Genomic DNA, 14,923 nt, shown 5'->3' with positions numbered 1-14,923 from the left:
GAAAAAAGATTGTATTTTGTGTGTCTACATATTTACTTTATCATTTGGGGCAACATAATGTGCTACCTGTTTTCACTGGTGAAATTCAATGGCATATTGCTTTTCTTTCATAATAATTAATCTGTTTGTGCATGTCTGTCAGTAAATGTGTGCTCCCTAAACCAGTCTTAACCTGTTTCTGAGTCTTTATTGTGTTACGTGTGTTTAATTCTTTCACAATCATGACTGCATCATCATATTTTTTCAATTATATTGTTCAAATAAATGGGTACCATATCAATTATTGACCAATATTAAACATTTTAATTAATCAGTATCATTTATTTTTGCTTTTGTAATTGTTTTTGCTCTTTCCACCTTATTTTTCAGTTAAGTTAATCAGTATTACTTTACATTAGATAACATTAACAATACTTCTAAAGCAATTCTTAATCTTAGTTGATGTTAATCTTAACATTTAGAAATAGATTTGTAAATCAAATGAGTTAATCAACTAACATGAACATTTTATACAAATCTAGTAATTTAAAAACACTGTTTAATGTTAGATAATGTCAAAAAAAAAAAAAAAAAAATCATAGCCTGTACATTATAAGGTTTGGTGCCTAAATTCTCTTGTAGCATTTAAAATGATTGATTTAACAATTTAGTTCAGTAGTGATGTAAATGTACATGAAACTTCCTGTTTATGACTGTCTGGGTATAAACAGGTGAGCTTGTTCCACACTAGCGGCTTGGAAGAGGCAAGATCTAAAGTGAAGAGAAGTGCTCCTTCATCTGAGTACATGGTAAAATCTTGTTCATAACTGTAAACCTAATGTTTTGATTGGAGAATTTCATTTGCACATAGAATAAGCATCTTAATAAAGCATGAATCACGTGTGTCTTCCGCAGGCCTACATGCCTGGAACCCCAGGTGGGCAAAACCGGTACAAACAAGGATCTAAGGTGATGAAAATTGAATTACAGTGACGTATTTAGCGCTTATGATTGAATAAGCTCATCTTAGAGAGCTGCAGATGTGATTGCATGATGTAATGGAGGGAAATAGAGGGAACAAAGTCAAATTTTGTTATTGCATCTTCTTTTAGCGGTCTACCTCAGGTGCACAAGGCAAAAAGAAGCTAAATGTGAGTGTGTTTAATCTACCTGAAAAAAATGAGGAATCCAAAAAACTTAAGAGAATAGTTGACCCAAAACTGAAAATGTACTCGCCTTCAGGCCATCCGAAATGTAGATGAGTTTGTTTCTTCATCAGAAAAGATTTTGGGGAATTTTACATTGCTCACCAATGGATCCTCTGCAGTGAATGGGTGCCGTCAGAATGAGAGTTTAACCAGCTGATAAAAACATCACAATAATTCAGAAGTAACCCACATGACTCAAGTCCATTAATTAATGTATTGTGAAGTGAAAAACAGCGAATCAAAAACAGTCTATAATCTAAACGCTTTTTTCAGCAGATTTTCATTTTGGGGTGAACTATTCCTTTAAAATAATTCCATTTCTGAAGTCAGCTCAACAATGCATTGGAAAGAGATACAACCATAGTAACAGTACTCACACTTGATATTTCTGTCACTCTTGTAGAAAAAGAAGCAAGAAAACAAAGACCTTGACACTGTGACGGAGATGTACAGGGAAAGAGAGGGGGAAGAACAGGGGGTGAGAGAAGATGAAGTCTATCTTGAGAACAAAGGAAGGAATATTGAGGAGGAAAAGACAACTGAGGAACATTGGGACACGGAGGAAGAGGATGGTGTGACTGAGACCAAGGAAAACAGTTCAGGTGATGGTGACGAGGAGACAGGCAGCGAGGAGATAAAGGAAGAGTTTGAGCTAGAGAGGGAGAGGGAGAGACAGGAGATGGAAAGAGAAAGGATGGAACTGGAACAAGAAAGAGAAAAAGAACTGGAAAGGGAGAGAGAGCTAGAGAGAGAGACAGAGATGGAGCAAGAGGAAAATGAGGAGAGAGAGAGACAGTTACAAAGACAAAGAATAGAATGGGAGAGACAAAGAGAGAAGATGGAGAGAGAGAGAAAGGGAGAGACAGACCAAGAAGAAGACATGGGGCCTCGTATTTCCCACTGTGATTACCTTAAAGTAAGTATATGGATTAAAGTCTATAGGTTTCCAAATATTCAACATATATTATATTATATTATATTATATTATATTATATTATATTATATTATATTATATTATATTATATTATATTATATTATATTATATTATATTATATTGATCAGTTATTAATTATCATAATTAATAATTATCTATTAATTATCAATCCATTTTAATTTACATATGATGGTAAGTCACAGATTTTTAGTCTAGACTTTTGCCTCCGATGTAATTACTATTTTGTAATACAATCTATTTTTATTGAACCATAGAAGAACTTTCTTTAATTATGATATACACCGATAAGAACCTATTCCATGGTTATTTTCATTTCAATTACATTTTTAATCCCAGATTTTCAGTGCGGTCTTATTATGTACATCTGTAAATAAATTGTGCATTATATGTGTATTTTTCCTTTCTTGTACAGGGACCTCCAGGTGAAAATGGAAAAGCAGGCCCTAAGGTTCGCCAATCTTTTTCATTATGAGTCGGAACGATCTGTTCTTACTAATAAAGCATGATAGTCCCATCCTGATAAATAATGTTATTCGAGCAATGTTCTCATCAGCTCTTATTAGTGTCTAAGCTCTGTGTGTTCCCAAACCAAAGTCTGTTAGATAAGAATGATTATCTGCTTTCTGATTGGACTGCAGTTCACCCACACATACGACATCCCCGCCTCCTCATTCACAATGTTAGGAAATTATTACTGTCAATCAAACCGGGTGGGTGGAATTTCAGCAGTGCCTTTCCGCTTGCTTTGATGCCCCAGAGCTTTATTTTTACTCCTCCGTTCCTGAAATGGATCCAGTGTCTTTATTAATATTGTAGTGCTCTCTTTGTTATTTGCCTTGTAAAAACTGTGTTTGTTAGTGGCTGATCACTTGTGAATTTGTGCAGGGGGAGATTGGGGAAAAAGGCCAGAAGGTACACTCATTCTCAACTTGGTGTCATTAACTGTTTATCCCATATTTCTTGAACCTCCTTTGATCTGTTTATGCGTTCTTTTTTAGGGAGAACCTGGAACCGGTCACCGTGGGCCCATTGGTCAGGCCGGTCCACCTGGACAAAAGGTGATTGATTAAGCTGCGTATATTATCAATGATATGAATTTAACTTCCCATACAGTACAATCCAAAAAAAGAGAAGAGGATACCAACATAAACCCAAACACAGTTAATAATAGACATTGCTTAACTAACTAACATGTGATTGTTATGTACTTAGGGCGAGCCTGGAGAACCAGGACCACCTGGAGCACAGGGCATTCAGGGTATTCGTGGCAACCTTGGCATCCCGGGGTCACCAGGTCACAGAGGTCAGCCTGGTGACCCTGGAGAGCCAGGTAGAAAGGTAACGTCTGCCCATTCTCAAAGTTGAGTAGTTAACTCATTGTATCGACTTTGTTGATTTAAACACAAAAACATGAATATGGATGAATTAATTTTTACATTTGTTTCCATGCTTTAAAGGGTGATAGAGGTAGACGAGGGAAGAACGGTTCACCTGGTACTCCAGGTGCAATTGGTGCTCCTGGACAGCAGGTATCGCTTTAGATTTTTACTCTATATTTTACTAAATTTTTTTAAAGTGAAGAACTAGAATAAACTGAGAATTTGCTGTTCTTTTTACAGGGTCCTCCTGGCCCTTCTGGGGTTAAAGGTGAAAAGGTAAATCACTGCATGTAATGTTTATGCTCAATGATACCAGGTTTGATGGAAATGCCCCACAACATAAATGTATACAAGCATGAAACGTTTCATCTGCTATTACTAGGGAGACAGTATCCCAGGAGAACCAGGTGACAGAGGAATTCCTGGGCTCCCAGGTCGCAGGGTAATATTATGAAAATTGCTCTTTCAGATTGTAGGTATTTTTTTTTTCATATAATAGCATATTAGTTTGTTTGTAATAAATACTCAATGTTAATAAATAAAGTTAATAAATTATGTATTCGAAAACTTGGCCCAGATTTACTAAACGGGGTTAATTTGTGTGAGACCAAAATCCCATAAAAGTGTTGACGGTCGACGAAAGATCTGCAAAAGATGTGTTGACACTGTACAAATGAAAGAACGTAGACATTTCACTTCCATAAAGACCAGTGCAATCTATCAAGACCACATGAGCAACTATCACAGCCATGTTAAGCACAAAATAAATTAACACATGCTTGTTTTTGTGGTGTTAGTAAATTTGGCCCCTAGTATCAAAAAGTGGCATGTTTTTTTTTTTCTCTCTCTCTCTCTCTCTCTCTCTCTGTGTTATTTGCTGTTAATTTTTCTCAACTCTTTCTCAACATTCAAAGGGAGGCAAAGGCACTGTGGGTGCCAGTGGTCCTCCAGGTCTCATGGTAAGTCACGAGTGATTCCAACTCACACTGTAGCACTTCTCAAATCCCTCAAATGTCACTATAGCATCCCTCAAATATTTTATTCAAATATATTATTGCTAAATATTAATAACATTTGATACACAGTACCTGCTGCCTTATGCTGCAATTACTAAATCGTATTAACAATTACTAAATCTCACATTTTATATTATTTCTTTCTTTATCTCAATTTTTTCTTCTTCACATTTTTAAGCTACTTTGAATAAAAGCATCAGCTAAAAGAATAAATGTAAATGCATTCAAAAAGCTTTAGTGCATCCATGCAGTGATCAGTATTCAACAGGTCAATATAGACTGTATTAAGAAAGTAAGACATTGTGATTCTGTACAGTGTGTTAACGTCTCGTGACCTTTCTCTTTAATTAAGGGTCCTAAAGGCATGACGGGTATGAAAGGAGAAAAGGTGAGAGTCTATTTTTAACCCACCTCAGTTTGAAATTCGAAACAAGTTCGGAAAGTAGAAGGGCTTTAAATATTAATAGCCAAGCCAGCTCTGTCAGGGTCATTTTCTGCAGCTCAAAGACTTATAGACAGCTTTGACAGTACTGCTGTGCTCACAGAGCCTCACTTCTCTTTGTATTGACTTGCCAGTGCCTTCTTGTCAAGTCTTTCTCTGCTAAAGCCAATCTTTCAATGGTTGAAACTGCTGTGAACAGCACTTTCTTTTGACACACATATAATTGCACTAACGTCACAATCTGCGTCAGTTTTGAGTGATATTGGTTTTATTTTCTTCAGTATACAGTAACTTTATGACATACAGTGAACATTTGTAGTGCCAGAACAATACAACTTACAACCCTAGAAACATTTAACAGCCCATCTGGCATATCAGTTGAGTTTCATTTGTTTAGACTATACCCCTGACAAAAATAATAAAGACAAAACTTTTTGACTGACAGGGTGACAAAGGTGTGCCTGGTCACAGAGGAGACAAGGTAAGGACAGCATAAGTGTAGACTGAATACCTGAATTGTGTTTATTTTGATTCTTTCACCAAAACCACATCGGTTTCCTGGTTTTGTAGGGTAGTCCTCTCTCCATGCCAGGACCCAGAGGATATAAGGGTCTGAAAGGAGAGGCAGTGAGATATTTTTGTATTTTAATTTGTCATTTCACTAGAAAGTTTCCCACAAAGACCATACTTTACTATGTGAACTCAACAATGCTGTTTGAGCTTTGAGTTGTTTTTAAGTATAAATGACAGATACATGTCAAGGCATGTCTGAATTTGACATGGCAGGGTGAACGCGGGCTTCCAGGATTTGATGGAGATAAAGGAGAGAAAGGTGAAGATGGTCCACCTGGTGCAAAGGTATTTTCTAAACCTTTCTTAGTGAATTATACACTCAGATGCCTACAGAGATTCATGTCTACATTGGACCATAAAAGGGAATTTCTAACACTTGTTTCATGTAATTTCAGGGGCTGAAGGGAGAGGCTGGTACTAAAGGAGGCATGGGGCCTTTTGGTGTACGTGGTCCAGTTGGACAAAAGGTCAAAATTAGCTCTAATATGACATTATGCACTATAATGGTTGAAACTGCTTTTTTTTTAAAGTATGGGTTATATTGTTTTATATGCTATGTTATATCACGGTAATTATTTTTACTGTGGAAAATGCATTTTGGGAGTGAAGGTATAATTCTTTCCTTAGGGGGATCCAGGGGAGCCAGGCGCCAATGGGGAAAAGGTAGCCTATTTCCTGTTCGTTGTGATAGTTTCGAAACAAATGTTTGAGATTTGTATATTTTTAGACATTCTGCTGGCTATATGTTTTGTTAAATATTACTGATTGGCTGAGATTTGTCACAGGGTCGTAATGGAGAACATGGATTGGATGGTGAGAAAGGTGATAAGGGAGACATGGGCCTGCAGGGCCGAAAGGGAGATCAGGTATGAATATGAATCATATCAATTAAATATTGATTAATAAGAAATTTCTTTGAGCACCAGGGATACCTGAGAAGGAGAACATTGTTCCCTTAATCTTTCTTACTAACTACATTATTTAGATGAATGAAATAAATAATTAAGTAGGCTTTCCTGTGAGTTGGTTTATTTTTTTTACATTTTTATTTTATTTCAAATTTTGTTGAGTAACACTATGGACTCATGGACCTAGACTCATTGGTTTGTGTGTTCAGGGTGAGACAGGGGAGCCTGGTTTACCTGGAGATGCAGGAATTAAAGGCGAGAAGGTATGAAATGTCAATCTTGTCTTTAGTTGTTGTGTTCTCACCTGTCTGTAACCATTGTTTCACAACATTTATTTTTCTGTAGGGCTTCAGAGGTTTCCCTGGACGAATAGGGAGTCCAGGACTGGATGGAGAACAGGTATTGTTGGACCTATTTCATCCCATATTAAAAATTTTATTAAATAAACCACTAAGAACATTTCCTTTGACTGTAAAACACAAGGGTGATTCTGGGGACCCTGGCAGGCCTGGCATTCCAGGACTAAACGGTCTCCCGGGACGAAAGGTGAGTCACTACACAAACAGATATCGATAACCTCATCATCACTGTAAGTTTCATTATGAGATGAATTGTTATTGTTAATGTTTAGGGAGAAAAAGGTGACAGTGGTCTGAATGGTCTTGATGGAGCTCCTGGGCAAAAAGGAGAGAAGGTAAAAAATTATATTTAAAAACGATTTAATAATAGTTCACCCAAATATTCTAATTCAGTCATCATTTACTTATCTTCTATACAATTTAACTGTAATACAAATAAAGAGTCTTTTTTTTTCTTAAAAAACTATTTCTTCCATACAACAGGAGCAGTCAGAAGCTCCAAAACAAACTAAAACCATAAAACGTGCCATAAAAGTATCATAAACGTTAACTAAAATCATATAATCAAAGTTTAATTATGTCATATGATATTGGTGTGAGGACCAGACTCAAATGTATGTTGTTACAATATGACTTGTATTCAGATGTAGATATTAAATTGCATTTCATGCAGGGTTCCTACCATTAACTAAAATAAAACTATATATATATATATATATAACATATATAGTAAAAACAAATATAAAATGTTGAAAAAATAAATGTAAATAAATAAAATAAAAAACACTGTTATCATGTCACAACAGACTTTAGAAAACCATACTTGCATGGGATGATCACAGAATTTTTATTTTTGGATGAACTGTTGTTCTAAATAATCTCTCCCTTTCAAATAACCCATTCTTCTGCAGGGTGCAACTGGTTTCCCAGGTTTCACTGGGTTTAAAGGATCTCCTGGTGCACCAGGAACTAACGGGGCTCTGGGTCGGCCTGGTCCGGTTGGACCTAAAGGTGACATGGGACCAAAGGTATGACCAGCCTGCCTACACTTAGACAATAATATCTACATGATAATAGAGCTGAATTTATTAATCCTCTGCGTGATTCATCAGACCTCACAGATAGATAGATAAATAGTCATGCTAGTGTAATTAGGGCCATCTTCATATCTCACTCAATCCCATGTCGAGGAACCGTGGAGGAGGACAAGGCCCTAATTAACCTCAAGAAAGACAGGATGAGAGAGATAGAGAGACGGGGGGGGGGGGGGGGTAGGAGCTATTTCTGCTGGGATGAAGATTTGAGCTATCAAACTAAACACTGCGCTAAGGCCGCCTTTAGCCACAATTAGGCATCTCTTGATGTTGATAGGAATGGAGAGGATTCAGCAAGCTGCACTCACAGAGTCTCTTTAGTAAAGGTGAGCTGTACTTCACTACAGAAGCAGCAGACAATCTTAAAGAGTAAAGTTTATGAATTAAACATCACTCTGAAAGTATCACTCTGATGCTATTCTGTACGAAAAAAGCCAATATATTTTTAAACGTATATTTATTTCAGCTGAAAATTAAGTAAACCATTGGTTGCAGATTCTATGCATGACTAGCTGTCCAGCACTGTTTGATTTGATTGTTTTATCTGTCCCAGGGAGAGAAGGGAAGGAGAGGCAGAGGAAAGGCCTGTCAACGGGGACCCCCTGGAATTCCTGGGCTCAGAGGCCTGGATGTAATAAGGCATCTACACACAAATAACTGTATCCTCCACTCGATCAGGACTTAATCTATTCACAAACATGCTCAGTCTAAAGTTATACATGTCCTCTATGCAGGGGGAACTGGGAACCTCAGGAATGAAAGGAGAAAAAGGGGAGCCTGGACTCAGTGTATGTTGACAATGGCCCATTTCTATCATGTATTTATCCTTATGGATTACATATAGGTTTTCGATGTGATTAAATACTTACATTTTCCCATTTGTTCAGGTGGAGGAAGTGAAGGATCTTGTGAAAAAAGAGGTGGTTGAGAAGTGTGGTGAGTTTGTGTGTATGCAAGTTGCAGTAGGAAAACTGCTGTAAAAAAAGCACCTTATTTGTTTAAAGTGTTTGCAAACTAAATGTTTGCTTATCAAGCCTGCATTTATTTGATCAAAAATACACAGAAAACAGTAATATTGTGAAATATTCTTACAACTTAAAATAATAGTTTTCTATTTGAATGTACTTAAAAAAAAAAATGTATTCCTGTGATGCAAAGCTGAATTTTCAGCATCATTACTCCAGCCTTCAGTGTCACATGTAACATCCAGTCTATCACATGATCATTTAGAAATCCTTCTAATATTCTGATTTATTATGAGTGTTGGAAACAGTTCAGCTGTCTAATATATTTGATGAATAAAAGGTTAAAAAGAACTGCATTTATTCAAAATAAAAAAAGATATCTAATAATATATATTCTAATAATATATTTTCTTTACTATCACTTTTTATCAATTTAACACATCCTTGCTGAATGAAAGTATTGATTTTATTTTAAAAAAAGAAAGAAAAAAAAAATCACGGACCTCAAATTACTGACCAGTAGTCTATATTATTATTACAAAATATTTATATTTTAAAAACATAGCATCTTTTTTTTTTTTTTTTTACTTTTTATTCATAAAAGTATCCTAAAAAAGTATCACATGTTCTAGAAAAATATTAAGCAGCAGAACTGTTTCCAACTTTGATAATGAATCATCATATCAGAATGATTTCTAAAGGATCGTGTGATAATGATCCTAAAAATTCAGCTTTGCTTCACAGAAATAAATGATAATTTAAAGTATAATAAATTTAAAAACAATTATTTTAAATTGTAATAATATATCACAATATTATATTTTTTCTGTATTTTGATCAAATAAATGCAGGCTTGATGAGCAGAAGAAACTTCTTTCAAAAACATTAAAAATATTAATGTTTCCAAACTTTTGGTCTGTACTGTATATATATATATATATATATATATATATATATATATATATATATATATATATATATATATATATATATATATATATATAGTAACAAACTCATTTTTTTTGCAGTCCATACAGTCTTACTGTATCTGATCTGACTGTAAGCTAAACAGTTAATGTCAAGATATGCAATAATACAACCCACTGAATAGATTGTTTGTCTATTCATGTTTAATTAAATATGGCTTCTACCTCCATAAAGAACTATTCAGTTGTGCACTGTACTGCAGTCCATTGAAGTGAAACTATGAGCTTCATTAACACATGTACGTGGGTGGTTAGAAGTGTGTGTTTTTGTGTATTTGTGTGAGTTTGTGTATTTGTGTTTGGAGGCCCCTGTTGTGAAGGCCTCAGGACCCCATGGGTTCCACCATCTGTTGTGTTTTCATGGTCTCTCTTACCAAAGAAAACCTGTGATGAAACTCCATGTCAGGAAGTCACGAAAATTAAATTGACAAAAAAATGGGACTGTTTTTATAATTTTATTGAAGTAATGAATTCTGTGGTTTAAAAATGTTTTTGTCAAATAATTGAATTACTGTCCATTTGAATGAAATTAAATGACTTAATGATGTTACCCTAATGACGTTTGACTAAAGCATGATCATATTTCTAACTAAAGGAAAGGACATACTCCTGATGGTGAACACCAATGATCCAGATGATGGGAGTATCCTAAAGGAAGAGAGAAGAACAGATTCTTCCTCTCCGTTCTTGCTCACCCACCCCAAAGTGTGGGATGAAGAGTCAGAGGACGAGACCACTACAGTTCATCCTGCTGTTTCAGACTCTGAGCCAACATTAGCATATGGCAACGTTACAAGTAGAGGTATATTCCCGCTTTGAACCAATATGTTATAACATGGTTCCTCTTATGATATCATCTCTTTAGTTTGCCCTCGGGCCTGGAAGGGTTTGGATTGGGAAACTGTAGATTTATATAATCAGTTTTATATTCATATGAACTTCTGCTGGGTCTTATGAACATTAGTCCTGATCTGTTTATCTTTATGCATAAGTTCAGTCATCCATAAACACCATTCAGCTTTTCTTTCCCTGATGGAAAACAGGAAATCATACGCAAAAGTCATACGCACAGGTTCTGCATGGTCTACTTCTCTGTGTTATTTTAAGCAACTGAGTCACACTTAAAAAAAAAAAAGAAAATCTGTTTTTATTTTTTTTAGTACCAACCATAAAGTAGTTGTTCATTGGAGCCTGATGTTAATTTCAGTGATCAGAATATGAACAAAGACATAGTACTTGTTATCTAGTTGACTACATCATTATATGATGTCCACTTCAGATGGAAGAAAAATAATAACTTAGACTTTTCAGGCAATCATATCAACATAGCAACACTGGCTCTCATCATCAATTAAGTATGTCATAGAATAAATAAAGGAAAAATAATAAAGAATAAGAAAACCACTGATGACCGATTTTGTTTCCATTACACAAACAATTGAGTGTTCAAAAATGTATGAAAATGTACAAACCCTCTGGCCATCTAATATGTGATTGGCTTTGTTTCTCCTTCAGAAAAGATTTGGAGAAATTTAACATTTCATGATTTGTTCAACAATGCAATGCACTGCAGCGAATGGGTGCTGTCAGAATGAGAGCCCAAACAGCTGATAAAAACATCACGATAATACACAAGTAATCTAAACTACAGTCCATCAATTAATGTCTTGCGATGCAAAAAGCTGCTGCATGCATAGCTTCAAACCATTGGCTAAAATATGAGCCCTCTATCCATAATATTGCTTTCTCCGGTGAAAAAAATATGTTTTGTCTGAAACAGGAAACCAACCACCCTTCACCAAGTCCAACAGTTGAAAACAAATATGTCAGTCGATTTTGATTTGAGAAGACAACATAGAATATACTTTTTTTTCTACAGAAAGTGTTATCATGGATTATGGGCTCATATCTTGGCCAGAAGCAACGGTTCCAAGTCTTAATGGTGGATTTCTTAACTGCAAACAAATTTATTTTCATGTCACTTTAATTGATGGACTGGAGCTGTGTGGATTACTTGTGGATTATTGTGATGTGTTTATCAGCTGTTTTGGACTCTCATTCTGACGGCACCCATTCACTGCAGAGTATCCATTGGGGAGCAAGTGATGTAATGCAACATTTTGACAAATCTGAACTAACTTATCTAAATGTTGGATGGCTTGAGGATGAGTAAATTTTTAGCAAATTTGGGCAAACTGTTCCTTTAAATGACGAATCTGGATATAATATAAGCTTTTTCTGTTGCACTCAGGAGCCAGTACTGAGGGAGAGGGAGAACAGAGAGAAAAGAGACATGCACTCAAACTCCACTCAGGTATGTGTGGAGTAAAAGAGGAGAACATCGTCCTCTGCTGACTGCTGCTCCAAGTGCTTTTAACCCGTTAATACAGCTAAAAACTGCTCACATAAGCGATACATTCAGATTTTCTGCACAAATTAAACCTGGTCCTTGAATAAATATATTTGGAATGGAAATTTTGGTTTCATGTCCAGAAAAGTAGTCCAAAAAGTACACAGTAATGGTCCTGGCACCAAAAGTGCAACACACATAGCCAAGATTATTTTATGCGCTTTCTTTTTTCCCCACAGTCTATTTCTGTCACATACAAAGTATTATATGAGACACAAGGAACGGAAACAGACGGATAAGAGCAGAATTAATCCACTGATAAAAATAACATTCAAATCAAGTGCATATGTGTGTGAGAAAGAGAAATAGAGATAAGAACATTTGACTAACAGTGAAATTCAAGATCAATTTTGAACCATTTTTAGAATATATTATTATATGATATATTTTTGAATTATTTATAATTTTGTTGATTTCATCAATTTTTTTAAACATTAATTTCATTAGGACATTATTTCAAATGCATTTACACTTCCTTGAAACTGATTAATTAATGCTGCCTCCATTAAATGTAGACCTAGCCGCTGATCTGTGCCTTGAACCCATGTCTGAGGGCCATTGCACTGAATACATCCTGCTCTGGTACTACTACACCGTCTCAGGAGAATGCCGTCCCTTTGTGTATGGTGGCTGTGGAGGAAACAGGAACAGCTTCAGCTCTAAACAGGACTGTGAGAGTCAATGTGTTCTGGGGAGGAGAGGTAAAGAGCCAATCAGAATTCAGACTTCAGGTTCCAATATAAATGTTCAGAGGTTATTGTTAGAAAAATGCTAAAGACATTTCTTTTTAATCTAAATCAATTTAATTAAATGTTCTTATCTATTTACAGATTTTGGATCCTGAGGAGGAGAGATATGCTATTTTTAACAGTGTAACTAAATTCTATCTCACAAAAAAATACTATTTTTGTACATTGCCATCCTATATGTTATATTAGTTTATAACAGCTTTATATGGCAGAAAAAAATAATACTACATCATGTTTGCATTTTACTTTTACAGTGCAACACATTGTTGCACTTTTGTAGTTATTTCTTACAAATACGCCATGTTTTTATACAAAAAAAATATATTTAGTTTGATGTTTATAAACCAAGGTCATGATTCTAAGAGTAAATGCACTATTAATATAACTGAATATGTGTTTATAACCTGTCCACCATGAGGTTTATCATTTTGCACTAATGGTTCTGTTTGTAAAATGTTCTTAATCTGACTGTATTTGTAAGACAATTAAAACAATGAGATGAATATATTTTTGAATGAGCTATATAGTTCCCTGTGGGTTGGTGAGTGTGTGCGTGAGAACATTTTCACATCGTGACCTCTGATTTTGGACCGTGTTCTCTGAGCTTGGCCCTATGGTGTGTATAAATGCTGCCATGTTGGCTTTTCTTCAGAAATGTTTGTCGAGTCGTGTCTGGACGGTGTCTCCTGGGGGCAGGCGGAGAAGGTGTGTGTGTATTTGAAGCAAATAGACTAGCTGCATTTGTGGGTGGCTTATTTGTGCACATTTGTGAATGTTTGCATTTCCTTCCTCATTATTTTTACCCCTCCATATCTTCCAGTCTTAACAGCTTTGACATTCACTCTGTTCTGTCTTATATAATCCCCCAAACAAGCTGCTCCCTGTTGCATCCCAAGGTTTTTTGCTCTTTACATATGTCCCATCAGCAGGGGGCACGTGTAGCAGGCCGTAGTCCAATTTCAAGACTGTGGTACAAGTCAGAAGATAGGACACCCTTTACAGTGTGTCTAAGGGGATCCCTGAGTGAACTTCATTGTGTACACTACAGAGAATAGATGCTCTATACACTTGCTTTTAAATGTAGCCTGTAGTTTTAAAGGTATAATGAGCTTCCTTTTAACATCATGTGGAATAAATATATTAACATCCAGCCCAATGCACAATGTTTACAATGTATAAAGGTGATAGTTAATGAAGTCTTCAAGCTTCTGAGTCCTTGATAGCAATGCAATCAGTCATTAAAGGGAAGTGGGAAGAAAACTCATTAAACTTATAAGCATGAACTGCAGAGCAATTAACTCACAGGGAGGTCTAAAAAGGGACACAAACATTAGATATGTCAGTGACCCTGAAAACTGAGAAAACAACAAAACAGACCCTTATAAATAGTTTAATACAGATGCAATGTAAATAAAGTGCTGCGCTGTCCATGGTACTGAATGCCCATGGATGAATCTCTAAATTCTCAACTTTCCTGCTAAATTATAAACCATATTTAAGCAAATGTATTTATTTATTTAGATTTTACAGTTTAATTGGACATATAGTGGAAGAAAGGCTATTTACAGTCTAAGGAATAAAACACACATCCAACACAATCTCACAGCAAGGTTATTTGGCAGTGGCACTATGCCAGATTGGTGGCTAATTTGTAAAAATTCATAAAAAAAGACCCCATTCATTTATTTTTGTATGATCTAGGTCTTTCACACAAATTCACACGAAAACTTGACACCTCGCAAAGTAGTTAAGTTTTTGCGTGAGATCGAGTTGGTTAAACTGCAGCCAATAGGATACAGTAATAAGTTGAAATTTACAATTCAAATACATTATTTTATATAATAACAGCCTGGCTTCAAATATTAAGCTCAAAATAGACTATATGGTGACGGTATATTCG

At 35.6% G+C, this 14,923-nt stretch overlaps 1 protein-coding gene across 1 annotated transcript in view; it reads left to right on the top strand.

Annotated features, from left to right (window-relative positions):
• col7a1l (collagen type VII alpha 1-like) overlaps positions 1–13,530 on the top strand; it is a 65,094-nt gene extending 51,564 nt beyond the window's left edge. Inside the window, exons 81-111 of the mRNA XM_052554597.1 lie at positions 711–788; positions 895–948; positions 1,092–1,130; positions 1,591–2,103; positions 2,555–2,590; positions 3,028–3,054; positions 3,141–3,200; positions 3,355–3,480; positions 3,600–3,671; positions 3,762–3,797; positions 3,904–3,963; positions 4,436–4,480; positions 4,890–4,925; positions 5,425–5,460; positions 5,550–5,606; positions 5,766–5,837; positions 5,948–6,019; positions 6,180–6,215; positions 6,338–6,418; positions 6,670–6,723; positions 6,806–6,859; positions 6,944–7,006; positions 7,092–7,154; positions 7,731–7,847; positions 8,467–8,544; positions 8,648–8,701; positions 8,801–8,849; positions 10,460–10,666; positions 12,116–12,178; positions 12,790–12,975; positions 13,105–13,530. Of these exons, the coding sequence (XP_052410557.1) occupies positions 711–788; positions 895–948; positions 1,092–1,130; positions 1,591–2,103; positions 2,555–2,590; positions 3,028–3,054; positions 3,141–3,200; positions 3,355–3,480; positions 3,600–3,671; positions 3,762–3,797; positions 3,904–3,963; positions 4,436–4,480; positions 4,890–4,925; positions 5,425–5,460; positions 5,550–5,606; positions 5,766–5,837; positions 5,948–6,019; positions 6,180–6,215; positions 6,338–6,418; positions 6,670–6,723; positions 6,806–6,859; positions 6,944–7,006; positions 7,092–7,154; positions 7,731–7,847; positions 8,467–8,544; positions 8,648–8,701; positions 8,801–8,849; positions 10,460–10,666; positions 12,116–12,178; positions 12,790–12,975; positions 13,105–13,118 (2,538 nt within the window). The 3' untranslated portion in view covers positions 13,119–13,530. The remainder of the gene's footprint in view (positions 1–710; positions 789–894; positions 949–1,091; positions 1,131–1,590; positions 2,104–2,554; positions 2,591–3,027; positions 3,055–3,140; positions 3,201–3,354; positions 3,481–3,599; positions 3,672–3,761; positions 3,798–3,903; positions 3,964–4,435; positions 4,481–4,889; positions 4,926–5,424; positions 5,461–5,549; positions 5,607–5,765; positions 5,838–5,947; positions 6,020–6,179; positions 6,216–6,337; positions 6,419–6,669; positions 6,724–6,805; positions 6,860–6,943; positions 7,007–7,091; positions 7,155–7,730; positions 7,848–8,466; positions 8,545–8,647; positions 8,702–8,800; positions 8,850–10,459; positions 10,667–12,115; positions 12,179–12,789; positions 12,976–13,104) is intronic.
• Positions 13,531–14,923: the final 1,393 nt, after the last annotated feature.

The sequence above is a fragment of the Carassius gibelio genome, chromosome B4, assembly GCF_023724105.1.
Source record: "Carassius gibelio isolate Cgi1373 ecotype wild population from Czech Republic chromosome B4, carGib1.2-hapl.c, whole genome shotgun sequence".
NCBI lineage: Eukaryota > Metazoa > Chordata > Actinopteri > Cypriniformes > Cyprinidae > Carassius > Carassius gibelio.
Note: the sequence above shows the minus strand (reverse complement) of the source record. Positions and strands in the feature narration are given on the sequence as shown.